Source organism: Diplotaxodon limnothrissa, linkage group LG10, assembly GCF_057381915.1.
Source record: "Diplotaxodon limnothrissa isolate DT_005_m linkage group LG10, D_limnothrissa_male_GT1.1, whole genome shotgun sequence".
Classification (NCBI taxonomy): Eukaryota; Metazoa; Chordata; class Actinopteri; order Cichliformes; family Cichlidae; genus Diplotaxodon; species Diplotaxodon limnothrissa.
In genome coordinates this window covers 24,017,400-24,033,910 of record NC_140605.1, presented here as the reverse complement: position 1 = coordinate 24,033,910, position 16,511 = coordinate 24,017,400, and the positions used below count along the sequence as shown (strand labels likewise).

At 37.0% G+C, this 16,511-nt stretch overlaps 1 protein-coding gene across 1 annotated transcript in view; it reads left to right on the top strand.

Moving 5' to 3' along the window:
• gabra1 (gamma-aminobutyric acid type A receptor subunit alpha1) overlaps nt 1-16,250 on the top strand; it is a 31,068-nt gene extending 14,818 nt beyond the window's left edge. The window contains exons 7-9 of the mRNA XM_085364630.1: nt 1,990-2,142; nt 15,082-15,284; nt 15,930-16,250. Coding sequence (XP_085220756.1) covers nt 1,990-2,142; nt 15,082-15,284; nt 15,930-16,250 — 677 coding nt within the window. The remainder of the gene's footprint in view (nt 1-1,989; nt 2,143-15,081; nt 15,285-15,929) is intronic.
• The last annotated feature ends 261 nt before the right edge of the window (nt 16,251-16,511 follow it).

Here is a 16,511-nt window from a genome sequence, read left to right as displayed (position 1 = left end):
TCAGATCATCAAATAAATTTAAATATTAGACAAAGATAACACAAGTAAACAAAAATACAGTTTCTAAATGAAGGTGTTTATTATTAAGGGGGGGGATCAAAACCTGCATGGCCTTGTGTGAAAAAGTGATTGTATAGCAACTGCAATCAAGTTTTTGCTATAAACTGGCAATGAGTATTTTACAGCGCTGTGGAGCGTCTTTACAAATTTGTTGTAATTCAGCCACACTGGAGGGTTTTCAAGCATGAACCGCCTTTTTAAGGTCACGCCACAGCATCTCAATCGGATTCAGGTCACTCCAAAGTCTTCATTTTGTTTTTCTTAAGCCAGTAAGAGCTTGACTTGCTGTTTGGAATCATTGTTCTGCTGATGATGTTCTAATGTTCCTTTTGCTCAGCAGTGGTTTTCGTCTTGGAACTCTGCCATGCAGGCCATTTTTGCCCTGTATATTTCTTATGGTGGAATCATGAACATTAACTTTAACGGAGGCAAGTGAGTCCTGCAGTTCTTTGGATGTTGTTCTGGGGTCTTTTGTGACTTCTTGGTTGAGTCCTTGCTGTACTCTTGCGGTAATTTTGGTTGGCTTGCCACTCCTGGCAAAGTACACCACTGTTCCACGTTTCTGCCATATGTGGATAATGGCTCTCACTGTGATTCGCTGGAATCCCAAAGCTTAAAAAATGGCTTTGTAACCTTTTTGAGAAATTGAAACAAAAATTCCAAACATGTTATACACCATAGTTAATCTATGCTCTAATGGGGGTGGGGAGGGGGGCAATCACTTTTTCACACAGGGCCCTGTAGGTTTGGATAACTTAATCAATGAAATCATCATTTAAAAACGGCATTTTTATGATGTATGTTTAATTGTGTTATCTTTGTTTAATATTTAAATTAGTTTGAAGATTTAAAACATTTAAATGTGACAAACATACAAAAAAACTGAAAATCAGGAACACTTATTCACACCACTGTATGTGGAAAACTGGAAAAGCTGATGTGAAGATGACATTAGTTGATCTGCTGAGATTGAGATAAGTTTGTCTCCATGTTGGGTCAGGCGTGGCTAAACTAATGCTAGGCTCGATTTTGTACATGTACATATGACCACAGTGTATAAATAATGCTCTTCATGAAATTTAACAAATAGCTTTACTTGCTTTAACATTTGTCAGACAACAAAACAAAATAAATGAAAATAAAAAGATGTTTCCAGGCTGGAAATATTGCCTGGAAACATATGTAACCTAGCTCAGTGAAGCTAAGGGTAGACAGATACAGAGAGACAGGAGTAAGATGCACTGCCAGGCTCATCAACTCACTGTTATTTGCTATCATTAAAACTGATTGCTTTTCGATCTCGTAGTGATTTGTTTGTTTTTTGTTTGTTTATTTGTTTTACCAGAACTATTTTCTACCTTATCAACGCTAGCTAATTTGCTAACAAAATGGGAACCATGTCTCTAGCCTAATTTGTAGATCACTACGTGGGATTGGCCTGGCCACCTCTGGTCAGTCTCAGTCTTAAGAAGTAAACCAAAGCAGTGGTGTTAACGCTCGTGAAAAATACACAATAATTCCAAAAACAGACTTTTATTTCCCCAATTTAACAGCTAAAACCATAACTTTTTCCCAAAACTTAAATCATTGTGTACAGCTTTTAATTGATTTCTGCATCTTCAGGACAATCCTCTCCGGTAATTGTCTAAGAATCTATGCTTATATCCTAGGGAATACTCTTGGCTTTCTGTGAAAACATAAAGGAACGTAAAGACAACACTGTTTCCATCACAATGTTACTTTAAAATATGGCAATTAGTGTTAAAGAGATACCAAATTGCATTGCTCCATATCAAAAGAACTAAATGCATCATAAAAGCTCTTTCTGTGTTGATAAAAACCATGGCTAGGTACTTCAATCTAGTATCCATAAGTAAAGTTTTTTTTAATGATTGTAAATGTTCAATGCTTTCTGTCTGTGAACAACAGGAGAATATGTTGTGATGACAACCCACTTCCACCTGAAGAGGAAAATTGGTTACTTTGTGATCCAGACATACCTACCCTGCATCATGACAGTTATCCTCTCCCAAGTGTCTTTCTGGCTCAACAGAGAATCTGTCCCTGCCAGGACTGTCTTTGGTGAGTTGTTTTTTTTTTTCTTTTTTCTCTTCAAAACATCTTTGGCTAGAGGCCATCGTCAGAAGTTTTCAAAACTGCTCTTGAAAAGTCTGAAAGATAATCAAATGATACATTAGGTAGTCACACAAAAGCTAGGCAACAAATCGACTAATTGCTTAAATCTATAATAACAATAATTAATATATTAAAAACAATAATAAAAAAGAATACAACAAAAACTATTTAAAGCCAACACATGACTCTTAGACACACTGATATGAAATTATTTTCAATTGCATTTTTTACAATACCTTCTTTTAATTTACACATTTATTTAATGAAGAATACTTACTATTGATGAATACTTCAAACCAATAATATATCGCTTAAGAAATGCTTTGCTTTATTTTATAAAGTAATGCCATCTGCATTGTTTATTCAAATTAACAAAACAGAAAGTCCAAAAACACACTCAACATAATATTGTTTTATTCTGCAGTACTACATCTGGCATTTTGATTTTTGCCTCAATACATGCACAGAAAAGCGTGTGAACAACATTTTTCAGATTTATAACACAATCTTGAGTTTAAGTTGTTTCTAAAAAGCTGTTGCTTAATGATGGTTTGATTTTTTGCTTTGTTTCGTTTTATTATTCTCTGATTTAGGAAAAAAAAGTATTTTTCCATAAAGTACTATTTCACTATTTTAGAAATATATAAATTGAAATAAATGGATGGAGGGGGAGGGAGTCAGCCTGGCTATGCTCAATGTTTTTGTAAAAAAAGACAGCCTCTAAAATTCACAAATTAAAATGTGTGTCTCATTTGTTTGTGCATAAACAGAAATGTAAAAAAAGGCGAGCTGCAAGCTACTTTTTCGGGGGGGTGTCGGATTGCTGGGAAACCTTATAGTCATGAACAACAACAACTGGCCATCTAGTAACCACAGTTTTCGAGGGAAAAATGGGTATTCTTAGACTGGTTGTGAGTTATTGCTGGAAGTTGCTAGCAGTTGCTGTGACATTACTAAAACTTCATGAGGTATACAGTGCTGCACTGAAAAGCCTCTTTGTGAATGCTTTGATAACAGTTTGCATGGCAGATGCTGACACAGCTGCAAAACAATAGCAAACTACTTTCTAAGCAATAGCGAAACTGTGAAAAATGCTACACAAACCAAAAGTCTTTTGAAATCTGTAGGTTGCAGTGGTAAGACGCAACTCTGAAATAAAATGTTCCAGTTTTCCAGTGTGTATCACACCTTTTCAAGTGGCAAGTGTTTGCGGACAAGTTGGTGTCTTTCATGCAAACTCTAGGTGACCGAATGTGGTTATAATCAAAGCAATCGAAAGGAGTTTTAGTGCATTGGTTTTTCTGACTGACTTCACCCAGTATCAGCCAGTAACCTCCCGCAATCACTCACCAGCTGCCCAGGGAATACACGTTTTCCCCTTGTGACCGGTGGTTGCCAGATGGTTGATAAATAGCCTGTAGGCTTTTTTAACTGAAGGCTAAGATGGCTATGTCAAAAACATATTTTAAAATACGTGAGATATACCAGACATTTTATTGTCTCTGTTCAGTACATCCATACTGTTCTATTCTGTTTTGTTTTTTACTAAGGCAAAAAGAGCGTTAATCACTTGTGGCAAACTGCAGTAGAATTTTAAGCTCAGTGTGAATTTAGATTTACGTGCTTAGAATGTTTGACTACAGCTACTGCGTGTTTGTGCCTGCTTGTGTACATCAGTGCATGTGAGAATGCGAGTCTACACGTGCACATTGGCCTGAGTGTGTGTGTTTGTTATGTGAATGTGTGTTTGTGTGTGTCTGATGGTGTGTATGTAGAGTGTATCTGTCTGTCACACTAAGGTCTTACATAATACAGCCCACAAGGAAAGCTCTTGCTAGTCTGCAGCATGCTCTGTAGCAGCAAAGCACGGCAGCAGGCAGAATGTCCTTGAGTTACCTCACCCTCCACACTTTCTTCTTCTTTTTTCTTTATTCTCCTTCACTCCCTCTTTCTCTCTTCATCTTCTTCTCATGAATGTCAGTGTCTCCCCTGGCCCACTACTTAAAGAGCTTTCCCGGAATCATTATACAGACACCAGATTTGCAGCTCTGCAGTCTCCAGCAGGTTTTTCTACTCTCCCTGCAATGTTTTGGAGTCCGTTTGTGTGAGCTGTGAGTTTCTTCGTGTGTGTATATGTATGTGTGTGTTTGTATGTGTGGGTGTGTGTATGTGTATGCCACAGCTTGCTACCTGAGGTGCTTGTCACGTGTTTAGGGGGGGATGAGGATGGCCTAGATTAGATTCAATCAACTATCTAGGGCGTGTGTGTGTGTCTGTGTGTGTGTATGTGTCCCTCAATACTGGTTGTGCTTCATGGGATTACATGTATGTAGTATGAGCATGACAGAGAGCAACACAGTGTCCCAGCACATTAGGATGACCATTCATATGATTAATATGCATCAGCAGATGAATGAGCCTGTTCTTGAAAGAGGTTAGTAATGCCAGTATCATCATGAATGAAGCATTATAAAGACAATCGATATCTTTCATTTCCATCTTAATCCTTTAACTATCATCAAAGTCAAACATTTATATGATCTTTCAGACCATTGTACACATGTTTTGCGCTATTATAATCGTAGGGTAGAATGAGTGCCACACCACAGTGGCTTTTTTATTGCTTGTGTGCAGTATATATGCTTACTGTATGCAAAAGACAACATCATTAGGAAGGTACTTGGCATCATAGAGGGATAAGACAGGATTTGTTGTTCCAAAGTGTATAAACACTTTAAATATCACATCTGCTGCCAAAACATATGTCTAACATATTGCAAGTAACCCACATTTCCTTAAATCTTTGTCATTTTCATTCCTTTTTTCTTGTTATTTACTTATTTTATGGGCATTTTAGGTTGTTTTCATTTTCAAAGACTCTCAATAATGGTGAAAATAAAAATGCTTGATTACTATAATTACATCCATAGCTTTCCACACATACACATGGAAATGCATAATGTACATCTAGTGATATCACCAATAATTTTATGTGATAGGTTATGAGATATCACATGTGTCGGTGCTCTGGATGTTTGCTGCAGACTAGGAAAAAAGTGTTTGGGCACCTCTGTCCCTGTTTGTTGAAGGTCTCCTCCATGTATAAATTCACCTTGATATGATGTGTACAACTTTCACAGATTTGAAAGAAAACCCGTGGCACCTAAACCCAAATCTCTTGTCTTTATATACAGTAATTTTAGCTTCCTTTCAGGAATGTTCCTCATTATTTAGAAGAAACTGAAATTTTATAGTAGGTCTGATATTTTTAATCTATTTCTGTTACTGAAACTTCCATTGCTGGGTTTAGTAGATCTGATGTAATATTTCAAATAAGGAACGAGTTTGATTTCATGGCAAACATGTAGTGATTTACCTTATTAGGACTACTAATAAAAACAATGAAACCATTAAAAAAACTCATCATAGTCAGTGCCTTTTTTGGGCGGGGGATTGGTCGTGTGATCAACCAAAATGATATTCAGAGCCACACTAGCTCACTATATTTTGTATTTTCAATTATACCAACTTCATGGATGGATGGACAAAAAGTATTTTTGCAAAATGTACCACATCCATGTGGGTTAATAGGAATTAAATGAGTTTAATGCCTTGTCATTCTATTTGTGTCAGACATTATAAATGTGGCTGCACGCTTCTCTGGTAAATAAGGAGATTTATGAGGAGTATTATTTGGAAGATTCCCTGTGAGAGGCAGGAAGAAGCATGACTCAAGTCCACATTAGGTCATTAATGAAATCTTTATCATAAATTCATTTTCAAAAGCAAAATAATATTTTGCAATATAGTAATGATGCAAACGAATGCACCTTTATATACTGTACATAAAAGCTCCGCAATATTGCGTAAGCACAGTGGCTCTGTCAGTCCGGCTATACCCGAATATGGCTCTGTAAACTTTATCCATGAACAGAGATCTAGGAATAAAAATAATGCTATTAATATTGAACAAATTACTAAACCATGCAAATTCTATTTAGTCATCCTGCCACAGATATTTATTTATACCTTGGTTTTTCCTCATTTTCATCTCAGAAACAGCTACTGTAGTACTGTGTTTTGTTATTGCTACAGATGTGATCAGGTTGATGTTGCCACACAGTTGTGCACAGCTGACAAAGAAACAGTATTAACAAAAACAAATTGAACATTGAAAACCCTGTTTAAATTACATTATGTCACTATGAAGCACAGCTTCTGCACTAAATCTTTTTTCCTAAAGCCTACCCTGTAGATGAATAGGCAATTTAAAAACACAGCAGTGGGTAGAGTTATCTTATTTATCACTGTACCGATTAAGAGGCTGATTAGTTTATAGCTAGTTCAGTGTAGTGGAAAACTGTTGGCAATTTATTTATTTAGTCCAAATGAAAACCAAAAGGAAACAGCCACTGATGGCTCTGATTTGAGCTCTCTCTTACATCCCACCTCCCTCTCCCGCTCCATTTTTCTGTCTCTAAGCTGTCAGGGACAGCAGGGCTCAGAAGATAAGCTCCCTTTCTTCCATCTCTGTTTTAAGAGCGATTGGCTGGGTATTTATGGGTTTTCCCATGATGATGTTTGAGGTATCTGTTCATCAGGGAATAACACCTTGTATGTGAGTGGGTGGTGTATACTGGAGTTCGCACATGTGCGCTCATGCATTTGTGTGAAAATGTGTTTGTTTGCGATATGTGAAGAAATTGGGTACTCATCAATTTCTAATTAGTAGCTAACAACAGTGTAAGCACTATGTGTCTCCGAAGCTGCCTGTCTGTGTGTTACAAATCTCACATCTATAGTGTTGGCAGAGTTATTTAACTCACCTGCCCATCAATGTGTCCGTTTATTTCTTCATTATATGTCAGTCAGAGGTGATGTAATAATGCTGAAGGTATTGTGTGTGAGTGTAGCTTCCCAAGGGTTTCAGTTATTGATAAGGCATGAATAAATAAATAGCTGCTGCACAGCGGGGGTGTTGATAGACATCCAGCAAAGACAGCTCTGCACTGGGGAATGTTTGAGGAAATTATTTTTTAAAAAAGTTCTCCACACAACTCCACACACAGCTAACATATGAATTTACTCTTTAATACACAAGCATGCAGTCAAACTGGTCATCTTTGTCCTCCCACAAGCATAAGAAAACTGTTAAAATTAAAAACCACTTGTTATATTTCCTAATATAATATAGTGATTTAAATTGTGATTTCACAATGACAATTTAACAGGAAAATTTTAAACCAATGCATTTCATATTTTTCATTTTCAAATTCTTTACTCACATAATTCATCTGTTTACTACTTTCAGCTATTTGTTATTATGCCTTTTAAGGTTTGTAATGAGATGGCTGGTAGTAAATGTAGTAATAGGCCTCGTCTAACCTCAGTCGGCTTTTTATCTCTAATGTCACAGACCTGTGGTTGCATGCAAAATATCTGTACAATTAAATGATGGCATCCTGCCACACTATTGAGATTCCAGAAACATTTTAGAAAGGTCATTATTAGGATGAAACATGTTATAACAGGCTTTTAAGACTTCAGCATAAACAAAGTTCGATGAACTTTACAAGTGAAACGAGAATTGAGTGTTGATGTTGTTTATGCATAAGTAAGCTGGTCATATTTTCAATCAGCCAGTTAGACACAAGGTTTAACTTGCACATAAAGTTTGCATATTCTTAAAGTAAACACATAACTCAGTTCATAAAGTACTTTTGACCTCTTGCAGCGTTTTGAATGTCATGTGTGACAGGTTGCCTGTAGAAAACATTCTAACTGGAACCAGGGACATTTTGCTGAAGGCTCACTCCTGAACAAAGATTTGTGGCTTGGCTTCAATGTGGTGGCTAAACAGTATATTTTTCTTACTCACGTAGGATTTGCCAGATTATTTGAAGTCTGTCATTTAAGGGTTGTCAGTGAAGGGCTAAATATAGAACAGAACAATCAACTTTGAACCTTACTGAAAAATGTTTTGACCTTGAGTTCAAGTTAATTTATTTTGCCGACAACAATTTCTATTAGGCTGATTACTCTAATAAGCCTTAAATCAATTTTCTGTTATTTTTCTACCCTGTGTTTAACCAAGTTAACATTTTTGGCTCGCATTTCCCAAAGAAATAAAAATATACTTTTGAAGTTAGTAACCATTAACCTCTATACATGTGTTAATATTTAATAAATAAGACAGAAAACCTTGTTAGAAGATTTGTATCATATAAAAAAAGTTTGTGCTTGTGCACACTGAGTTAAATTGAGTGGAAGAAACTCTCAAGAACTGAGTTACACCACTATTAATCCAGTTAGAACTTTCCAGATCAGTGACTTTGTTCATTAACAGCCTTCAAAGCCTCAAGTCTATTAGTTAGAACATGTCAAAGAGAGTCATTTAAAACTAGCTCTGGAGACATGTTCAAATGAATCAAAATACTAGGGCTCTAAATGATTCCAAGTTGGCCTGTTGCTTAACAGGCACAAAGGGAAATTGTTCTTACTAGAGTTTAAGAAACACACCTTGTCAGCCATGTTAGTCAAGTCCCTGACATGCACACACCGACAAAAAAAAAACAGCCAAAAAAAAAAAAAAACCCCACACAAATGCACACACACACCTTTAGACTTGTGTGCAGTTGATTAAAAGCAGTGATACACCTGCAAATAGTTTATGCAGTAGTTTGTGTGCAATAAAACACAACATCACTTAATGTTCAAATCAATGGAATATTTCATGTTATAAAAGCAAAATGTTTTTATTTTCCTTTCTCCTCTTTTCTCTTGTGGTAATAAGACATTGGAGGAGTTAGAAGACTTGTTTCCATGACAACGGTGCTTACCAAACATAGTATATATGATACCAGCATCAGGGTGCTTTTGTGAAGGCTTGTGTAATACCCAGTGGTGCTGTCTTCATCCTCCCCCACAAAATTAACAGATTTACAGGCAAACAAAGTATCTGACAAATTGACACTACTTTGTTGTCACCCATTTCTTCCATCTACCAATCTCTTCCCATCTACCAATCTCTTCCCATATATATATATATATATATATATATATATATATTCATTTATTTTTTATTTTTGCTGCTGTATTCAGTATATTTCTAAATAAATATTCTTCATATGCAGGATGTAGTTTGTGAACTGTTGAAAAATCGGAATATTTTAACTTAAATATGACCTAAAACATTGTACCACACAGGTCCTTAAAGTACATTAAAAAAATCAATTGAACAAATTAGAAGAAAATATTACACACTGGGCCAGATTTTCTAACAATTTTCACCTCCTTCTGGATGGGGAGGAGAGTATTTGAATGAATCACATGATTAACCAAAGCTTGCAGTATGCAGTTTACTGCACTATACCGAAAAATAGAATGTCTTGTTTTGCAACAGACATAGTCATGATAGTTGCCTCTGGAAGTGCTCATATATTTCAAATGAGAGGGGGGTAGAGGTTGTCAGAACGAGTTTGTTATTGGCGCGGGTGGATGGCTCAAAGCTGTGCACGTGGTGCTAAAGCTTTGGCTCTGTAGCTCTTCACTGAGTCCTCAAACCCCAAATCTTTAGAGCCTAGCCCTACAAATTTGTCTTCCTCAGTAATATTTTGTATATTTTCATGAGAAAGAGCAGAACTTAACTGGACTGGAGGAAAATCTCAGTACAGCACACATACAAGGATTTGCCTTCATTTCCAGGTAGCCAAATTACTTTTTATAGTAAGATGATGGTTTTGGGCTTTTAGTAAGATTTATACACAGAAATTGCTATATAATGAAAACATCTGCAATTTCAGATCTGTTACATATCACAATTGCATATGCAGCTATTAGCAGAACTTAGATCAGAAGTGTGTTAGATTAATATCTGGAAGTTACAAAATGTAATACAGTCTCTAAAAAAATCTTCTCACAGAAGAAAATAATGCAATAAACAAGAGTGATGCATGCATTTATGCTCGTGGTACAGAAACAATAATTTCATTAACACCCATGTGAGTCGGGAATGGGCAGGAAATAATGTTTGTCATTATAACATCATTGTAACACAACACAATAATTAAATAACACAATATAATAGTATTAATGTAATAATAATGTAATAATAACCCCCCTCTGGATAGGTTCTGTGCGTAACCTTAGTTGAAAGCTTTATCCAAAGAATGCCTGTCTCAGTCTACATGCCTTCACATAGTTCCCTTCTGACAGAAGAAGAGTAACCATTTAAATCATATAAAGCCTCCTTCGGCTATAGTACATCTCATTGTTCTGGATTGTCTCGCTATTGACCAAGAGAAACACTTGCATAAAAACCTGTGCTTACACAGTATTATTTTGGTTAGTTGGTTAGCTAATTTGCATTGTTTTTGATAGAATGAAATCATTTGGCTGTCGTAGTTTATGAATTAGTGTATATTAATCAGATTGCTCGAAGAGCTTTCCGCTCCCATTGGTAAATGTGGCAGCTAATTTGTCACACTTAGTAAATTTGGCCTTTGTTCTTTAGTTAGTTAAGAAAAATGATCCAATATTTTATATCTATGAAAAGGAAAAAAAAATCTAGGATTAATTGTATAATTGAAGGGGAAATTAGATACAGGTGCTTTCCATTAATGGATGTGAGTGTGTACTTTGTTTGCTTTTTGTTTTTATCAGGAACTACCAAAGTCTGCTTCTCAGAACACATTTGAGGAAGTAAATCACTCCATTAACAAATTAGATTTTTGAGGAAAAGGTTGTTCTTGCTCATCAGACTGGAAAGGGGTATTAAACCATGTTAAAGGGTTTGGAATGCTAAATGAGTCAGACTGTGTATAAATCGAGGACATTTAAGAGCATTGTTTTCTATCTCAGGAAAGGTCAACTAACAAAGTTTCCTACAAAAGCAAAGTAGACAAAAGTTTGGGATGGCACAAAGGAACCCAGGGTAGCTTCTAAGCAACTAAAGGTTTCTTTCACAGTGACTAATGTTTATCACCCCACCATCAAAAGAGCACAATGACAAAGCCACAGTCCTCCAAAAATGAAAAGTGCTGCCCATCTGCAGTTTCCTAAAGAAAGTAAAACCGATTGATGAGACCAAAATAAAACTTGCTGGTTTAAATGAAAAGGGTTTTGTTTAGCCACAAAGATTTATCACCATTCATGGACTAAAGCATGTTGAATTTTACCAGCAAATTCTAAAAGAAAATAGACCACATCTGCAAAAAGCATTAACAGAGAGAAGCAAGACAACAGCCCTCAGCACACATGTTGTTCTAAAGTAAAGACAATCCCCTTTGAGCAAGCACTTGTTGACAGGAGGAAGGATGAACTCCTTTCTAACATGAAGAAACCTCCCGCAGAACGAAGTTCGGGGAGGGGCAGCCATCTGCTGCGACCAGTTGGAGGGTAAAGGCAAAGTGAAAAGAAAAAACGAGAGCATAGAGAGACAAGGACAAAACAAACTATGGGAGAGTGAAGGCAAATATTAATGTAATGCAGTTGTGGCACACATGGTGAGGGAGGTCAGTGGAGAAGAAATTCTGAGCAGCCAGAGCCAATGGAAAATTTGGTCTTCACAGCACCATTTGCCGTGCATTCCCTTAGCCATCATTCAGTGCATAGCCTGCTTAGCATCTGGTACAGTGCAGAACATGGTCACACATAGATTCCTAAATATCTGCATTAATACTCTTAACAAGGCATAAAATGTGCTTTTCTAGCCCTCGTTTTCATAGCATGTATCTAACTGTAGCAGCATTTAGTCTTCATGTAGCCACTCTTCATCTGTGAGCATCACTTGTGTGGGTGGCTGTGTTTTATCCTTATACCAAACAGGAATTGAATATAGCCGTTTTCATCTGAAGCTGTCATTTGTTTTTGTTTTTGTTTGTTTTTGTTTGTTTGTTCAGCTTGTGCTTATGCCAAGTGCAATTATGCCATCCACGAGAAGCAGTACATTTCAACAATAAATGACTTCACAATAAATAACTTTGACCTACTTAGTTGTTATTCCCCTTAGAGACATAATAAGCACAAAAAATGTATGACCATGCACGTTGTGTTCCTAGTATGCAGATGCAGCAAACCCATTTAAGGTGCATTGTTTGCTCATGGCTGAGGACCAGTCGTTTATTTGGCTATGAGTAATGATAACATAATAATCATTCTTTATGGTCCATGTCACAGCACCCAGTCAGCAATGGTAAAGGCTTGTGAAAAGAGAGTGGGAGGACAGGGAGTCTGTGAATCATCACTTAACACTTCACCACGAATGAGGAGGAAGCAAAAAAAAAAAGAATTCAGAATTATAAAGGGAAACCGTAACTTTTAATCTCAGTACAGCTGCTTTTGCTTCTTGGAGATGGTGGACACATGAATAAGAGCAGTGTGCAGTATATAATTGGATTACGGTAAATGATAGTTTTAGTCAGCTTTATAAGCTTGTTTTAGAAAGATGTTTAACTCAGTATTAATCATTTGAAACTAGTTGGACATCTTTTTTTAGGTTAGCTGATTGAGATTGTTTTTGTTTTAATATAGATTCTCTATTTGCATACAGTATGTGACTGTGATATAATGTGAAGTGTAGTAGTGTTTTATTTTTTGATGGCAGCTAGTCTTTACTCTTTAACCGATTTGTAAAAGATCTTGTTGAGGAGTGTGTGTGTCTGTTCCTGTCTAGCTATCTTTGTGAGGACCGAAATCTGCATTCTACTATACTTGTGAGAACCAACAGTCACTTGTGAGGACACACTCACCAGTCCTCACAAGTTTGATGGCCTTTTTGAGGCTCAAAATGTGGTTTTAGTGTCAGGGTTACGATTAGGTTGTGGTTAGGTTTAGGGTAAGGGTTAGGGTTAGGCATTCATTTTTAATGGTTATGGTTAGGGTATGGGGCTAGGGTAGGGGTCAGCAACCTTTAACACCCAAAGAGCCATTTGGACCCGGTTTCCACGCAAAAGAAAACACTGGGAGCCGCAAATACTTTTTGACATCTAAAATAAAGATAACACTGTATATATTGTTTTCTACTTTTATGCTTTGTGTGAACAACTAAGGTGTGTTGCTTATGAAATCCATGAAGTGCTACAGAGAAAATTACATTTTATTTATGTAATTAACACATTTGAACTCTTAAAGAAATATAACAAAAGGAAAGACACCCAGATGAACTAAAATGATCCATGTAGCAAGCAAAAACTGTTGTGAGCCGCCACCCTTATATCGCCTAATTCCTAATTCTAATTCTGCCTAAATATGTATTTTACCTGGTTAATGTGTGTGGCGGGGCGTGGTCTGCTGCGCCGCTGCAGGGGAGGAGGACGCACCTGAGCGGCACCCGCAATCACGCCTGTGCTATCTATGCTGTTGTGTTGGTATGTGTCGGGCTGTGAGCTGAAAAGCTACAGCCGGCTGTATGCGTACAGCAACCGTGTGTGAAAAGCGTGTTCATGCAAACATTGTCGGGTCTGCCGTGATATGTTTACAATGGGACTTCTGCTCCTGAACCTCTGCGCACAGCGTCTGCAATTCGGGGCTGTACGAAGTCACTTTCATCTTTACGCAGGACTGTAAGCTGTCATCTGTGAGGCGTGAGCGGTGTTTGTTTTTAACATAGTTCACGGAGGAGAACAGCTGCTGATATAATGTGGATCTGAAGATCCATAATTGGCCTTCCTGGGGGTGAAAGTCTCGATAAATGCACGGCGTTTCTGCGGGTGTGACGCTTATTTTGAGCGATGAAAAAATAATAGAATATAATTTTATTTTTATATTTCAATATCACAATAATCTTCCAATTTAGAACTACTAGTTAAAAAAAGAACTAACATAAATAAAATACACTTCAGCTAAATACTTTTCCCAAACCACGCGGAGCTGCACTTCAAGGACTAAAGAGCCTCATGCGGCTCCGGAGCCGCAGGTTGCCGACCCCTGGGCTAGGGAAACCATTATGTCAATGAAGGTCTTCACTAAGATAGCTGAACAGGCTTGTGTGTGTGTGTGTGTGTGTGTGTGTGTGTGTGTGTGTGTGTGAGATAAAAAGTGCTTAAACTGCACAGAATAAAATGCTTTATGAAACTGTGTGTGAATGGGTAAACATGACTTGTTTACCCATTCACACATGAAAATACAGGCCATTTGTACTGTAGAAACACGTTAAGTGCTTAATATGATTGGAAAACGTTATATAGATGCCTGTCTACTCTATATTGATGAAAACTGTTTGCATGACTGATATTACTGATGATTACTTATCCCTGTATGGCATAACAATTTACAGAAAGTTGATTTTTTTTTAAGCTTACAAAGGATTAGTATATGCACATATATTTACATAAAGATCTCTCTGTATCGGAGAGGGTCTTCTTTCACACTCCAGCTGTTCTGCATGATATTCCAGACCAAATTGGTGGATTATTTGCTGCTTGGGTTAATGTTATTTAGTTTGTTAACATCTGCAGTAACTGCTTGTGTGATATGCCTCTCACTGCTTGAAATGCTGTGCTCCAGTTCCTCTTCTTCTCCATCTATTCTCTTCGCAGCTTTCATTTGTTCAGGGTGTAGACTAGCAATTTGATTTTCAGTAGCTGAAACACTGGGACACTTTTTAGTGTGGGGCATTTTAAATTAACACATGTATTTAAGCAGCTTGAAAAGCTATTGTAGCAGCTTGAAAAAAACATGTTCATGTTACTTCTGCTACTCTTTATTATAATTAAAATGTTTATTTGTTCTTATTTGAATAAAGTTATAACATCAAAATGCTTCATGAACAAAGCATCTCATTATACAATGTTGATAAAATGTGCACACTTTTTGTTTTCATCGATTTATGATAATGATCAACAACATGAGATTTGATGTCTATATTCTCTCTGTGTCTGTCTGCAGGAGTGACAACTGTCCTGACCATGACCACACTGAGTATCAGTGCCAGGAACTCTCTCCCTAAAGTGGCCTATGCCACAGCTATGGATTGGTTCATTGCTGTCTGCTATGCCTTTGTCTTCTCAGCCCTCATTGAGTTTGCAACAGTCAACTACTTCACCAAGAGGGGTTACGCTTGGGATGGAAAAAGTGTGGTGCCAGAGAAGGTATTTGACCCCTTTTTAAAAATGGTCTTACTTATTTAAAGTGTGCTTTTATTATAATAAAAACATTTTTTTAAAAGCATTACCACTGGTATCAGTACATAGGAAAACCTTACCATGTTACCGTCCTCTAATGTTTTTTAAAAACCCAAACAAGCAAAATATGAACATTAAAGTGTTTATTTTATTATTATTTTTTTGCACCAGCACATCACTTAACTGCTGATGGAACTGCATCAAGCAGGGAACATTTAATTATTGTCATCTAATAGAAAATGCAATTTGAGTAACATGACATGAACATTAATAGTTTAGTGTTCAGCTTGTGCTTTTCTGCTCTACTTGTCTCTGTGCTGCAGTTAGCAACAACATACTCTGCAGTCTCCGGGTGTTTTTAAAAAGGCCCAATGCTGATTATAAAGATGTTATATTTCTGACATTAAAGCTTTCATTTGGATATATGCCAATGAGAGCAATTAATATTTCCCAATTAAATACCTATTTAAACCCAGTTTGATTCACCAGGGTTTTGCATGCAACAGTGAATAGTGGTAGTTTGGGAAAGGATACAATAGCAGTGTGCGCAGTATTGCTTCTCACAAAAAATGAACTCTTTATCCTTTTGCCTTTCTCCGACAAACAAATCAGCAAAAGAAAAAGAAGGAATCTCTCCTTAAGAAGAACAACACTACGGCCTACCCAGCTGCCACTGCTACAGCCTTCGCCCCCAATATTGCCAGGGACCCTGGATTGGCTACTATCGCTAAAAGCGCCCCACCACCCCCAACTGAGCCTAAGGAGGAGCCAAAGCCCAAGCCTCCAGAGGCCAAGAAGACCTTTAACAGTGTGAGCAAGATAGACAGGATCGCCAGAATAGCCTTCCCTCTGCTCTTTGGAACCTTTAACTTGGTCTACTGGGCGACCTACTTGAATAAGAAGCCCAAATTGCAGGGGGCCAATCCACACTAATCAAGTTTTTCATTCCTTTTAAACTATACCTGTAATTATTTCATTTTCTTATTCCTATAAACAGTGTTTATTTTCAGACAACATGGTGTCCATGCTGGTTTCCAATTCCCAGTTGTTGCATTGCTTCTATGTTGAACAAAATTTTGAAGATTTTGAAAAAACAAAATATAGGAAAAAAAAATGAAAACAATACAAACTTTTGAAAGAGTGTTGTTCAGGTCTGGGATGATGCTACTAGGAAAATGCTACTTTAAATATATA